This window comes from Leucopleurus acutus (genome assembly GCF_964270905.1).
Source record: "Leucopleurus acutus genome assembly, chromosome: 1".
Classification (NCBI taxonomy): Eukaryota; Metazoa; Chordata; class Mammalia; order Artiodactyla; family Delphinidae; genus Leucopleurus; species Leucopleurus acutus.
Genome location: NC_139142.1, coordinates 121387853 through 121402300, shown reverse-complemented (window position 1 = coordinate 121402300; position 14448 = coordinate 121387853). Strand labels below are relative to the sequence as shown.

Below are 14448 nucleotides of genomic sequence, written 5' to 3'. Positions count from 1 at the left end.
ACGTTCAAGGAATCAAAGGTTGACAAACTTTTTCTATAAAGGGCCAGTTAGTAAGTATTTTTGGCTTTGAGGGCCATATGCAGCTACTCAGCGTTGTCATGGTAGCATGTAAGTAGCCACGGACAACACTAAAAACAAAGAAGCACAGCTGTGTTCCAATAAAACTTGATTATGGATGCAGAAATTTGAATTTTATGTCATTTTCTCATGTCACAAAACACTATTATTTTTATTTTTTTTCAACCATTTAAAAATGGAAAAGCTGTTTTTAGCTTGTGTGCTATACAAAGATAGGTGATGGGACAGACTGGCCCATGGCCAGTAGTTTACCAGCCCCGGTTAGAGGTAACAGAGTCCTTTATTTCACAGATACAGAAACTGAGGTCCAGAAAGGTGAGTGCCTTCCCCAGCATGACAGACCCGGTCTGAGGCAGAGCTGGGACCAGGAAGCAGAACTTCTGATGCCTAGTCCAGTGCTCCTTCCTCCTCATCACACACAGGCCGCACTGGTTAAAATCAAGACTCTTTTTGTCCCAAACCATGCAAACACAATTGGGAAAAAAAAAAAGTCAAATTTTAATAATATTATCTCTGGCGAGATTATTAGAAAATGTTAATAAGACAAAATATAACAAAGGTGAAATGTCTGTATTTGAACTGGATCTGTAAATATAAAGAGCTGAAAACGTCTAGTTAATTTTCTTTGTATGCGTTGTCAAGCTGGGCAATTCTGATTACCCAGATGATTCAGGCTACTTTGGCATAAATTATCAAATTAGTAAAATAATTGTTGCCAAATCCCTCATTCATTTCGGACAATGAAAACTAACCACTGTGAAAACAAAAGAGGTAGGACTCTCACCAAGGTAGGAAACACCTTCTTCTGGAGATATGGTGCCATATTTTACCATCATCTTCACAAAGTCAATCAACGTTTTCATGATAGTAATCAAGGTTTCTTTCTCTTTTGCCTCTTTTTCTATATAAAAGGACAAAATAATTTTTTAAAGACTAGTGGAGTATAGCTTCATCTTTCAATGTTCATTTATGAAATACAGCATCTTATTGAAATAGTTCTCCCTACATATATAGCTAAACCATTTATAGCTAAAATATATTTAATTTCTGAAAAGCCCAAGACTTGATTGGTAATACAGAACAATGTACAGGTATACTGAACTTTTTCAGAAATGGGTAATTATAACTTCTCCAAAACGGTTTACCTTAATCTAAAATATTTTATTGATAGAGTAGATGATGGAGATAGTTTGCAACCTGAGATAATATAAACTCAAAAGGAAAGTTAGAAGACTGGTAACCCAACAATCTTTCTCTACTCTGGTTGTATGTTTTTGAGGGAAGGAATGACCTGTTTTCATTAATCAAGCTTAATATTTGAAATAGGGACACACATGTTTCTTTATTTTTTAAATGCAATGTTGACTTTTTAACAGTAGTATATATTGCTTTCTAACATTTATTTCATTTGAAGGAATAAACGCATATAGTGAAAATATTCCAGTGGTACAGAAGTAAACAGTGAAAACAATATTCTCTTCCTCTCCCTCCCCGCAACTGCTACTTCCTATAAGCAACCACTACTAACAGTTTCTTGGAAACTTCACATTTGACATACTGTTCTGTATCCTGATAGAACAAGATGGCCAATGACTCCATAATAGTTCAGTGGCTATATTAATTCTAAAATCAGGAAAAAAAAGCTATTTCAATTTTTGAAGGAAAGAAAAACTAAGTTGCTAGAGAACTGTTTCCCTATTCTTTCAGCTGCCAGGAAGGATTTTCTCTACATACTTCTAGCCTTTCCCCCCATTTTTTCATTCTCCTCACAGATGAGGTTGGTAGCCAACAGCCATTAGTCTACTTTTCTTGAAGGATGGGGATTTGGAATCTTTCTTCTTTCCGTTCCCCTGGAACAGTGGAAGGCAGGGAACTGAAAAATGTGCCTGCTGTGCAGACTCAAACTCTTCCAGGATTGGCTGTTCCAAGAGCTAGATTGGGGGTAGGGAGTAGACAAGCCCACTGCTGGCTCTCACACCAAGCTACATTCTACAACCCGGTCTGTATCAGTAGCAAAGATACTTTGGTTTTCTCAATTGGTTCAGACCCTGGGTAAAAAAGATGGGTACTATCAAAGACCTCAGTGAAAGTATTTAAATTAAGTCTATAAAAACAAAGGCAATAAGGAATGGGGTCAAGGAAACTGAAAGATAAAAACACACAAAATAAAGAATATTCCATACAGTGGAATCTTAAAAATACCACAAAAGTCACAAAGTTGGGAGAGAGGAAGGTGGGAGAAGAGGTGCGGGAGAGAAATCCTGGAAAAGGGCAAGTAAATAATAACTTCAGCGATCACATTATTTGCTCAAGGTCACATCCATATAAATATTTGGTATTATGCTGATACACTTCACTGACAAGAAGTGACTCACCAGGATGACAGAGGTTCTGAGCTGGGTATCTGCCAACCAGTGGGGCAAGAATAGACCCTCAAGATGTACAAGCCCTGCAGACACCAGCAGGGGGGCTGGTGCCATCTGGCCAATGTCTGGGATTGAAGGACAAAAGGATGTTCCCCAGAAATGAAGTCTACTCTAAGGTCACTTCTTGGGGAAAGATGTTACAATTACAGAAGTCTTTATTACAAATGTTCAAACTGGCGATGAATCTTTAAACAGGAAGAAGAAAAGCTATAAGGCAGTGCAGGGCAGCTATATGGACAATAACAACAGAAAATTGGCACATTATTATCCTCCTTGCAGATTAACCAAAAATAAACATGAACTGAAATCTTCAGTCAACTTATTTTGGTGCACATATAAAAGAAAAGAGAGCAACACATTAAGAACTTTTTTTTTTTTTTTTTTTTTTTGCGGTACGCGGGCCTCTCACTGCTGTGGCCTCTCCCGTTGCGGAGCACAGGCTCTGGACGCACAGGCTCAGCGGCCATGGCTCACGGGCCCAGCCGCTCCGCGGCATGTGGGATCTTCCCGGACCGGGGCACGAACCCGTGTCCCCTGCATCGGCAGGCGGACTCTCAACCACTGCGCCACCAGGGAAGCCCAAGGACTTTTTTTTTTAAAAAAAGCAGAACATTTCCCAAGCGTGTTTTGGGCTCCTGACCTTCATTAGTCCAATGTTTAGTTCAATTCATTTGAAGACAAGTTGAAAATATCTAAAAAGCAAAATTCTGAATCATTTAAAAATAATAAATTATGTTCCATACACTGTTCTTACTAAGAGAGGAAAATAAAGCCTTTTTGAAAAGAGACTTGCAATAAAAGTTGAGGCTGAACTGGGTCAGGCCAGGAACACTCTGATTCATCTCTATATCGGTACAAGGTTCACTACAATCCCAGGAACACAGCATGTGTTCAATACCTGTTTATTGAACAAATAAATGAACCCTCTGTTAACATGAAGATTAAATTATCCAGAAATTCCACCTTTCCTGATTACCCTTTCCTAAATATTTCCATGGCTAGTACACTTCTTTTGAAAAAAAATCAATGTGAACTATTTTCCCTGAGGCCATAATATACGTCATTGATGGTTGAATTTAGAAATTGAAAACAGGAAGAAAAAAACCCCACCCACACATTTCCTGGAATTACTGTTTCTGTTCCACATGGTCAGAAAACAATGTTTACCTGAATCAATACTTTTGAGTAGTGCATAGAAGTTTGGGAAATACTGGAGTTCCTCAAAGTTGTCTTCACTGTAGGTTTTAGTTCTCCTTTCCAAGCCATTTGTCAAGGTTAAGGTGTTAGATACTGTTTCGTCATTTTCTCCATTAGTAAAACCATCCTGAATTGCTGCCATTGGAGTCTACAGTGGGGGAAAAATCAATACAAAATAAACATTTTTGTTAGAACTGATGACAATCCAGGATGATTCTTTCCTCTGTGACGCGCTTGAATTGAAGTGCAAGAATATCTCTTCCTTTGTAAGCTCCTGCAGGATCAAACTCTTTTGCAGGCGTGTGGGCATCTAGTTACATGGGAAGATCATTGGGATTTAGAGACAGGTGCTTTACCTGAAGACCCTGGCTCCTGCTCAGGGGAGAATAGACAGGTTCCTGCTCTGGCCAAGTTTCCCTCCACTAGTTCTCATGAGTGTTTCTTCATAAAACTGCCTTTCACCAAGGAGGGGAGCTTTGAGTTTATAGAATCTACCAAGAGGGATGGTGCCAAGATACAGGAAAGCCTGTCACAATGTCTAATACTAGCAGAGCAATCATACCTTAGTGATTCCTGGGTGACAGTTTAAACGCTGGCTGGGAGGGTACACAAGACTCTTTTTCCCAAACCTGATGTGTGTCCAGTGTTCCCTATCTTAATGATCCATTCTCCACTGAGTGAACTAGACAGAAATGTAAGAGCCTTTCTTGTCTCTTCATTTCCCTGCATTCGATCCATCAGTAGCCTTATTGGCCATACTGTCTAAATTTATCCCAAATTTGTACATCTCTCACTTTCTCCACTACCCCACTCTAGTCCAAGCTACCTTCACTTCTTACGTTTTAACTGGTACACCACCCACCTTCCAATCTATTCCCAACCCTGCATTTTCCACGTTGTAGCCAGTTATCTTTTTAAAAATATGATCATGTAACTCCTTTGCTTAAAATCCTTCAGTGTTTTCCCATTGCTCTTATGATAAAGATCAGAATCTGTACATGGCTGATAAGACCCTGCTGATCTGGCCTGGGCCCACCTCCCCAGTCTCATCTCTCATTGCTCTCTCTGTGTGGCAGCCACACTGTCCTTGTTTCAGTTACTTGGGTACTCCACACATCCTTCTCTACATATTGCCTATCATATTCACAAGTTAACTCCTATTCAGCCTTCAGTTTTTGGCTCAAGTCACCTCCTCTGGGAAGCCTTCCCCAAGCCTAAGTCCAAGACAGATTCCTTTTTTATGAGGTCTAGTAGAACCATGTTTCTTTTCTCAGAGTACTTAATGCAGTCACAATTAAAATACATGACTGGGCTTCCCTGGTGGCGCAGTAGTTAAGAATCTGCCTGCCAATGCAGGGGATACGAGTTTGAGCCCTGGTCCGGGAAGATCCCACATGCCGCAGAGCAACTAAGCCTGTGTGCTACAACTACTGAGCCTGAGCTCTAGAGCCTGCGAGCCACAACTACTGAGCCCACGTGCCACAACTACTGAAGCCCGTGCACCTAGAGCCCATGCTCTGCAACAAGAGAAGCCACCGCAATGAGAAGTCCGCGCACCGCAATGAAGAGGAGCCTCCACTCGCTACAACTAGAGAAAGCCTGCGCGCAGCAACAAAGACCCAACACAGCCAAAAATAAATAAATAAATTTATTAAAAAAATAAAATAAAATAAAATACGTGACTATTTGAAGACCATCTACCTCTTCCCTTCGACCTTAAGCATAATGAGAGCAGGGATTGTATCTTTTTAAATGAGCATTTTATCCCCAGTGTTTGGTACATAGGTGGTACCTCAATAAACATTTACTGAAAGAATATTTTGTTTGCATTTATGCATTTAGATAATATGAGTGAGCAGGTCAAGTATATGGACATTTTAGAGATGGGAAGTAAGGAGTATATAATGGGAGTGAAGGATCATGAAAATTGCTATGTCAGTTTTGGTTCAGATTGGTAAGTTTGAGTAAAAGCCATGAGTTCTGTGATAAATCTAGATAGTTTTTTTTTTAGGGTGGGTGGATCTTCAAAAGCTGTTTTTAAAAATGGCAGATGGTGGGGATTGGAAGTAGGGAGAACAAAGGAGAAGTTTTGGCTAGCAGTAAAAAACAAAACAAAAACAATCCATACCAATTTCTGTTTTCTAGCCTTCCCTAAAATAGGACCATAGGTCTATATACCCTTTTTCCTTGTATTTGGGATAGGATGTTGGAGAGCCATGCATGGGGTATGGGTGCTCTGGTGGAGAAAATGAAAGGAGAGGTGAGGAGTTTGATATCCTCTTATATCCTCCTATAGTTAGCTCCATCTAGAAGTTTAAAAAGGAATTCAAGGAGGAGAGAATGATTTTAGTAGTTTGGCTGATGCCAAAGAAAAGATGAAGAAGCAAGGAGTCCAGCAAGGACAAGGACAAGTGAATGGCAAGTCTAAGTAAAGGATGACAGACAGGCCTCTGAGCCAATGGAAAGAGGAAGGAGCAGGTGGAAGGACACAGGGTAGACAGAGAGGCAGCATGAGGCAACTAGCTCTGAGGAATATAAAAGCTGGTGTGGAAAAGGATCAAATCAGCCCAAGTTTCTTTTTTGGGGTTTTGGGAGCAGATGATGACATCCACTGTGAACAGAAGTTGGATACCAACTTCTGTTGTGAAATACTTGGATCCAGTGCACTGTGATTATATGAACTGTTATGTGAAATAACCGTTTCACATAATATTATGCATTATTTTACTCTGGGGTATAAGGCATAATCTTTACTATGTAATATAACATGCATCTTTATACTATTTTCAAAGTGGAGTTCATTTATCTTTTAACTCATTGGTATTTCATTAATGTATATATTTTAAGTGGGCTAAAAATGTCACATACCCCAATTCTTATTTGGCACAAACTGAAGTACTAATTATACACAGATTGTATTAATTATATACAAGTACAAGTATACACACACATCCATGCACATGCATATACACATACATAATAGATGCATATACATTTGCATATACATACCACTTTCTCTGGTATTTTTCCAGCCTGATTCTCAGTCCTGTTCGTTGGCTTATTGAGTTCCTCTTCATAACTGTTGGCTTCCTTAGAGATCAGTTTTTGTAAAACCTCTGCAACTTCATCTTCCAGTGTATGCGCCTGGCTTTCTGTGATCTGTTATAAAGAGTCAAAACATATAACTGTTATTCCCATTTTTGTGATTTAAAAAAAATTCTAAACTCTTTAGTTGAACACATATTTTTAGAAGACTAGAGAGTGTTCTGGTCCCTCTTCTGAACATCCCTTGATTATGCCTCTACTACATGCTGGCCTTCACAGTAACTGCTCAGCACTCCTGGGAAGAAGTGTCTTTGGGCCCATTGTGCAAGCATCAGTCCTATCTGTTGGAACCCACAGAATACTTAATTTGAGAAACAACTTGAGGGTTGTTTCTCAGTCCTCAGCTGCAGGTCATAGTAGGTAACCTTTGAAACCTGCAAATTTAGTGCTCTCCTGAAGCCTGCCAGGCCTGTGTTAGTATCTGGGAGCCAAGCTGGGGCAGGGTCAGTTTGATTTGCTTAGGGCTTCCCAGTCATTGTGTGGCTTTGCACATCTTATTTCCTTCTCATCTAACACATTTTTTTTTTAAACTTCTGCTGGTTAAATCCTAACCATCCTTCTAAGCTCACTTCAAACACCTCCTCCTCTGAAGCTTTTCCTTATTGCATAACTGGATATAATCCACCCTCTGGCACACTGAACCACTCAGATGGTTCTTATGCACCTTGCATCATGAGCACTTGCGTACTTGTCTAGTGCCTCTGATAAACCATAAATTCCTAGAGGGAAAGAGTGGTGTCTTACTTGTCCTCGAGACCCATGGTGACTGGTATAAAGTAGATGCATTATAAACATTTGGCTCTTTGAATGAAGTGGCTTGGCTTCTTAGCATATTCCAACCTAAGGTTTGGTTTATTCTCATGCATATGACTTACTAGGCCAAGATTCAGCAGTTTAGAAACGATCTTGTCAAATACTCCTCTGTCATTTTCCTCATAAATCCTGGTAGCAATTTTCTGGACAATGTCTTCAGCAGTTAAAGAAGTTCCATCTAGTTGATGAAGGCCATCTGGATCATCTAGACAGAGCAATCACAACTTCACGTTGTGGTGGTCACAGACCTATTTCTTGGATTACATTAGATTTATAATCTATATCTTGTACACTCAAATATGTTTGGAATATGTTTAAGGTGGTGCTTAGTCCATGTAAACTCTTGGTTTAAAATAAAATTTGACTTCAAGTTAAGAACCTGGGATGATAATGGAAGTTCTGAAAGCTTCTTATGTGATTATAGGAGGAAGATCTGAAAATAACACAAAAGGCCTCTCTGTTTTTAGCACTAATAGTACAAAAAGTAAAATACTGTTAGATAGTATGCAGTATTGTTCAAAGCACCCTTCTATATATTATATAATTTGAAATTCCATTTCCCCACAAGAGTAGATTGGTATTACCTGCACATGTACTCCCTTTGCAGGCAAATTCCTGGGCTGAGGGTGGGGAAACCTGCCTTACACCCAGAATCAGAGAGTATGTACTGAAGATTTTATGACTTACCTGGAATAACTGTTTACTTGTGAGTATGTGTCAGGGCACCTTTATGTAAGGCAGCTTAATGTGACAAGCCTCTTTCTCCAGAGAATGGGGAACTTATTTTATGTGCCTGGAATTTAAGCTTTTGAAATGTGATCACAGGTTTGCACAAAGCAATATGTAAATCTATGTAAATCTCAGCAGAGAAGCTCACAGATATGTATCCTTGGCTTTCCTGGGAATACATTTGGCAGCACTACTCCAGACTAAAGCAAGGGCCCTTCCTGAGGGAAAGGAAGGATACAGTAGGGTTGGTGGCAAGGAAGCTTTGCACTATGTCCACAGAGCACTCCCAGGAATTAATTGGTCTTTTCCAATCTATACCACATGGAACAGTATATTCATATATGCAAGTTTACAAGGCACTTAACCTGTCACTTCTAGGCAGCTTGGAACGATCAGAAATTTAGCTCCAGTGATCCCTCTTGTTATCTATATATCCTTGGACCACTGTAAAGGAAGTTAATAAGAGTATCTATTTCATGGGATTGTGAGGATCAAATGGAATAAGATGTAAAAGCACCTTTTAAATTGCAAAGTATCGTTTGAAAGTTAACGTAGTTGTATGAACCGTAGATTTGTACCTGAAATAAGGGAACTACAATTATCTTCTACAGAAAATAGACATTGCATCCTTAGCCAAATCCTACCCTAATAATTCTGATATTCACTCAAAGTAAGAAGAACCTAGTACATATTTCTATTCTGATTCTCTCCTTTTCTTCCATAGCTCCTGGGGATTCATAGACTTCTTCTAGACTCTATGAAGCTGGAAGTATGTGCAGCCTCAGGCAGAATATCCTTTTCTTGCTGTTTGGAAAGAAGCTTAGGAAAATGAGCAGGGTGAGTACACACAGAGGGCTGGAAGTTCTCTGACAGTATATGATTGCTGAATTGTTGGCCAACCCATGAGCTGTGAGCCCTTTGAGTCCTGTGTACCAGCGTGACGAATGAGCAGAAAAGTCCCTTAGAAAACCCTGTAAAATCAGTTCCCCTCCTGGCTGGCTGAAAATTGGGCTCATCACCCATGTTTTTGAGGAGCAGAGACTCACTATCACTTAGGCCTGATTTTTCCATTTGTGGGTTGCAAGTCAGACTCTCGGGAATATGTGGAGCAGACACTTCCCTGGGTCTAGGCAGAGGTGGAAGCATTTATTTCCCTTCCCACTTATCCCTCGGGATCTGAAAAAGGAAGAAGAGTGGTTGCCTACTGAAGCTGGAACATAAATGAGATGACTGTTTTTCAGTTCATTTACTTCACAACAGGAAGAACATTAGCAACACTCTGAAGAAATAGCTTCCTCCTCTGCAATGCTGTATTCTCTTGAGCCAGGAACTGCAGGCTCCCCTAGCAGAGCTTCGCTAGATGGGGTTGATAGTTGAGCAGGTGGGCAATGCTCCTTGCCTTCCAGTGATTTCCCCTGCTCCTCTACAATGGACAGAATTACTCAGAATGGCTTCTCTACTGCTCGTGAAGGGGTGTTTCACCCTCCTATACAGACCTCAGAGGGAAACCAGACATGAGTTCAATATTTATAAGTTTTTAAAGCATTTACAACTCTAAGTGGATGCGAAAGGGCCTTGTTCAAAGTTGTCATCTGCTCAGTTACATTTGAATCTCCAGGCATCTAATATGGCACTTGGCCTTCATTTATTCAATATATTTGTATTAAAGTCTTAATATGGGCCAGGACTGGAAATAGAGTGATAAGGAGTTTAGATGTGGTCCCTAACTGCACAGAGCTTACTGTCTAGCTCATAGACTGATACATAGTAATTGCTCAATGAATATTTGTTTGGTGAGTGCACACAGGAGCCACAAAGCACTATTTCCTAAAAGACACTTACAAAAATCCTGAATCATACATACTGTAGAAAACACTGAGACGGAGAATTGGTGGGTTCTATAGCACAAGCCCATTTAGAGGTTTCCTAAAGGTATAAAAGCACCCTGCAGAAGTTAGGCCCCTTGCCCTCCCTTCTGGGATGTAAGTCTGCATACCCCTGAGGTTCTAGTCACCTGAGTGGTCCCAAACCTTCTGGTTCCAGGATTACCAGGGTATGAGAGAAAATCAGCAATTCACTCATATCATTCTCTCCAAGAATCTTTTTTGTATACTCAAGTGGACTTAAAATGACCCCTAGGGTAAACCTGGAACCATCAAAACTAGCACTTGGTAGTTCTGAACCTATTTGCATGTTAATAAAATGTTGAACAATTTAAACATAAGTTGCTCAAGTTAGTGATCAGATCACAAACAGATCTGCCTCTGTTTGCATGTACAGCCCATCTGACCAAAAAATGCAGTCAAACAAACTTTAGACTATTTTTTTATTTTATTAAATCAAATGGTCGATTCAATCAAAGTGGTTAAATCTATTTTTCATGGGGCTATGCCCAGTGCCTATTTATTTCTAGCCCAAATGTCTTAGTTTAAAAAGTAGAATTCAAGACAAAAATGTCCCTGGGAATTCCCTTGTGGTCCCGTGGTTAGGACTCATCGCTTCCACTCCCATGGGTCCGCGTTCAATCCCTGGTCGGGGAACTAATATCCCGCAAGCCATGCACAGCACAGCCAAAACAAAACAACAACAACAAAAACAAAAACAAAACCCTCACACAAAAAAAACCCCAAAACATTTCCCTGAATAGTATACAATATGAAATGTGTCAAAATATAGACCATCTCCCCCACGCCATCTATATAAAACACACTTCTGAATTCTCCTCAGGCTACAATAGCCTATAAAAGTCAAATTTAATTGGCAGTTGTTTTCTGACAGAGATAATCAGTATAATTCTCTTGTGGTCCGTGGAAAAGAATTAAGACACATAAGAAAATCTGTAGTCACTCCTAAGGACCAGTACTCAGAATGGAAGACACACTGAGGAAGACCTCAATGCCTCGGTACAATACTTAATTTACTCCCTCATGTATTCTTTTATTTGTGCATTTGTTCATTTATCAATCCATGCAACAAATTCACGAGCTCCAGACACTTGGACTACACCGTCTCTGTTCTCATGGAGTTTTCAGTTGAGTTTAGGAGAAAAAGATAAATCAGAAGTAGTCACACTCAAGGATGTAAAATTACAAACTGCAGTAAGTGCCATGAAGGAAGGAAATAAGGTTTCTATCAGATCATGTGCGCTGGATGAACCTAGAGAAGTAGACAGCCCATGTAGGACTGTAGAAGCCACGTTAAGGATTTGGGGTTTTATCCTAAGAGAAATGGGAATCTATTAACAGGTTTTATGCAAAACAGAGACATGCTCATGTTTGTGTGTTGAAAAGATCACTCTGGCTGCTACATGAAGGATAAGATGGAGAGGGTCAGAGCGAATGCTAGAAGATCCATTGGAAGATTTTGCTCTAGTTCAAATGAGACATGATTGGAGCTTGGAAAAAGATGGAGGTGATTGGGGATAGAGAAAAAGATTTTGAGAGATACATAGGAGATAAAATTGCTAAGAATAGTGGATTAGAATTTGAGAGGTAAAGAAAAAAAGAAATAGTTTGACTCATAGATTTGTCTTGAAAAGCTGGATGTATAGTAGTGCCTTTCCTAGAGGAAAGAGGGCTAAGTTGTAAGGTGTACAGAAATTATGAATTTAATCTTAGACATGTTAAGTTTGAGGTGCATCTGAGACTTCCGAGGGAAGATAAGTCAGTCGTTAGCTAGATATAGGTCTATAGTTCAGAGCATTCTGGGCTAGTGATATGAAACATCAGGATATAGATGGTAACTGAAGCCGTGGAAAGGTTAGAATGACCTAGGGAGAAAGGATATAGCTAGGAAGAGAACACTGAAAAGGGAGTGACGAATATTCCACTTGGGGAGGGGGGGTATTTTATTGATTTAATTGTTTGAGAATTATGATATTTTGCTTGTACTAATAGTTAAATTGGAATGTTAAAATGAATTCAATAACATAAAATATAGAGAGTAGATTTAAATGTTTTTCAAAGCATCAGTAAAGGAAGCTTTAAAGAGAAAATAAAATCTGGGCTTCTGTGGAGCTGGAGCTTTGCACATTATCAGTAAGTTTGGGCTTTATCTCAATTTTGGACATGACTAATAAAGGATTGTAAGTGTGTAAGAGATATTTTTAAAATATAGGACTTTCTCTTAACCCATAATGGGAAACTCCAAATTAGAGAAAATAGGTAGCAAAACTTCTTTTTCTTCATTTACCTTGAAATTTATGATCCAGGCCACTCTTAGTAGAATCATAATCATCAATCAGTCTTCGATTCTTGGTTGAATCAAGATCTTCCAGGTTCAATTTATTATCATTTGGAGAACTTTTTACCGACTGTCTTTCCTTGTCATTCTTTTCCTTTTCTGTTATAGCCTTTAGCAGGTTCAAGTTATCAACAAAGGAATAATTGCTCTCACCTGGCTTGTTTTCTGGAAGAAAAGCCCCCAAACCAGGCACATCCGTTTTAGTTAAGCTTCTCATAGCCTACATTATTTAAATTAACATCAATGTAATTTCTTATTACCTGAAGGGTATGTTTTTTTAATCTTGTCTGCTTCTGCTTCAGCAATCTGTGAAAGAAACAGGAGATAGACCTGGTTTTAAATCATTACTCCACCACTTACCAAATATGACAGCTCAATAATTCAATCTCCATGGGATTTAGCTTTCTTGTTTGTAAGATGTAGTTAATAATTTCTATCTCAAAGTATGTCATAAGGATTAAATGAGATAAAATAAAGGGCAGATGGTCTATAAATATTAATTCCCTCTCTGATAATATTGGTAAAAGATAAATCTCTGATAAAGAAATCTTACAATAGAATGGATGTGATGTTGCGCTTACTGGCTTATTATGCAGGCAGCTCTTTGCATTATACTGAACTCTCTATATTTAACTGTTGGGACATAAAAATTACCAAAATTATATTTCCCATCATAATTTCAATGTTAATTATTAAGCTCCTGAGGTTTGTGAATTCAAAATGGCTAAAAATTCGCGGCATAGTTACATTAAATAATAATAACTAAAATAAAATGGAATAGTATTTATAATTTTACTTCCGACCTACCTGCTCATTCAAAGGTCTTTCTGCACTTAATTCTCTATTATGTAGGGGTTTGTCTAGAATAAACACACACAAATACAAATTTAATTGTTCATTGGAAAGACAATATGTCTCATTAAATAAAATTTTCAAAAAAAAGGAGAAATATTTTTGGATGACTGTGAAACAAATATATATATTAACAGAGATTATCAAGATTATCCAATAACGATGATTATCAGTGTTGCCTTGCTTATTACCTTGGTGTATTTCCTGAGTTAATAGAATTACACTTTCTTTTTTTTTTGACCAGAAATCTAACATATTGTTCTAACACTTGGTTTACCAGCTGTTTTCAACTAGACAGAGCATAGTCTGGATTGGTATTATTGGCACATTAAAAGCTTTCTTCATACACTGCACGTTTTATGAATAGAATATCTGAGAAAGGTTGTAAGATGACTAGGAAAAAAACAAACAAACAAAAAAAACCAAGCCATATATTAGGCGGGAAAGCCACCCCCTCCCAATTTCAAAATAAGATCTTTCAAAACAACTTATATTATTGTTCTATCATGTAAAAAGTGAGGGAGGAAAATCTGTCTTCTGGCTCTAAATTCGAACTGATTTCTCTGTCAATATGCACGGATATGACGTGATCAGAAAATGAGGCAAGGTGATTTACAGCTCGCGGATTATACCAAGCTTCACCTTTTCATGGCGAAATAAAAGGGAGGTGGGCAGAAAAGTGTCCACGTACCTTGGCTGCCTGCCGGTTTGGGGAAAGCTTGAATTGGGCTGCTGTGGAGCACCAACACCACAATCCAAGTGCCGGTCCAAAGGAACCCCATTCTTCCACGCTTGGCTTCAGAAGCAGCCTGGCGCCGGGCTCCCGGAGCTATAGCTTTTGTTATGAATGAAAAGGAGGAGTAAAAACAGGAAGAGCTAGGAGGGTGGGCGCAGGGAGGGCGAGTGGCGGGGGCTCGGAGCTGGTGGAGCTCTCTGCGGCTCCGGAGTAAAGGGATGAGAAAGACTCTGGGCGCTCGGGACTCGGGTCTTCAGGTGGAGGAAAGCG

General features: G+C 39.3%; 1 protein-coding gene across 1 annotated transcript in view; it reads right to left on the bottom strand.

Moving 5' to 3' along the window:
* The window catches only part of SCG3 (secretogranin III), a gene marked incomplete at both ends in the record, with an annotated part of 38048 nt that extends 23824 nt beyond the window's left edge, over positions 1-14224 (bottom strand). The window contains 8 exons of the mRNA XM_082840159.1: positions 863-979; positions 3672-3849; positions 6711-6860; positions 7682-7824; positions 12540-12755; positions 12851-12896; positions 13398-13450; positions 14134-14224. Of these exons, the coding sequence (XP_082696285.1) occupies positions 863-979; positions 3672-3849; positions 6711-6860; positions 7682-7824; positions 12540-12755; positions 12851-12896; positions 13398-13450; positions 14134-14224 (994 nt within the window). The remainder of the gene's footprint in view (positions 1-862; positions 980-3671; positions 3850-6710; positions 6861-7681; positions 7825-12539; positions 12756-12850; positions 12897-13397; positions 13451-14133) is intronic.
* Positions 14225-14448: the final 224 nt, after the last annotated feature.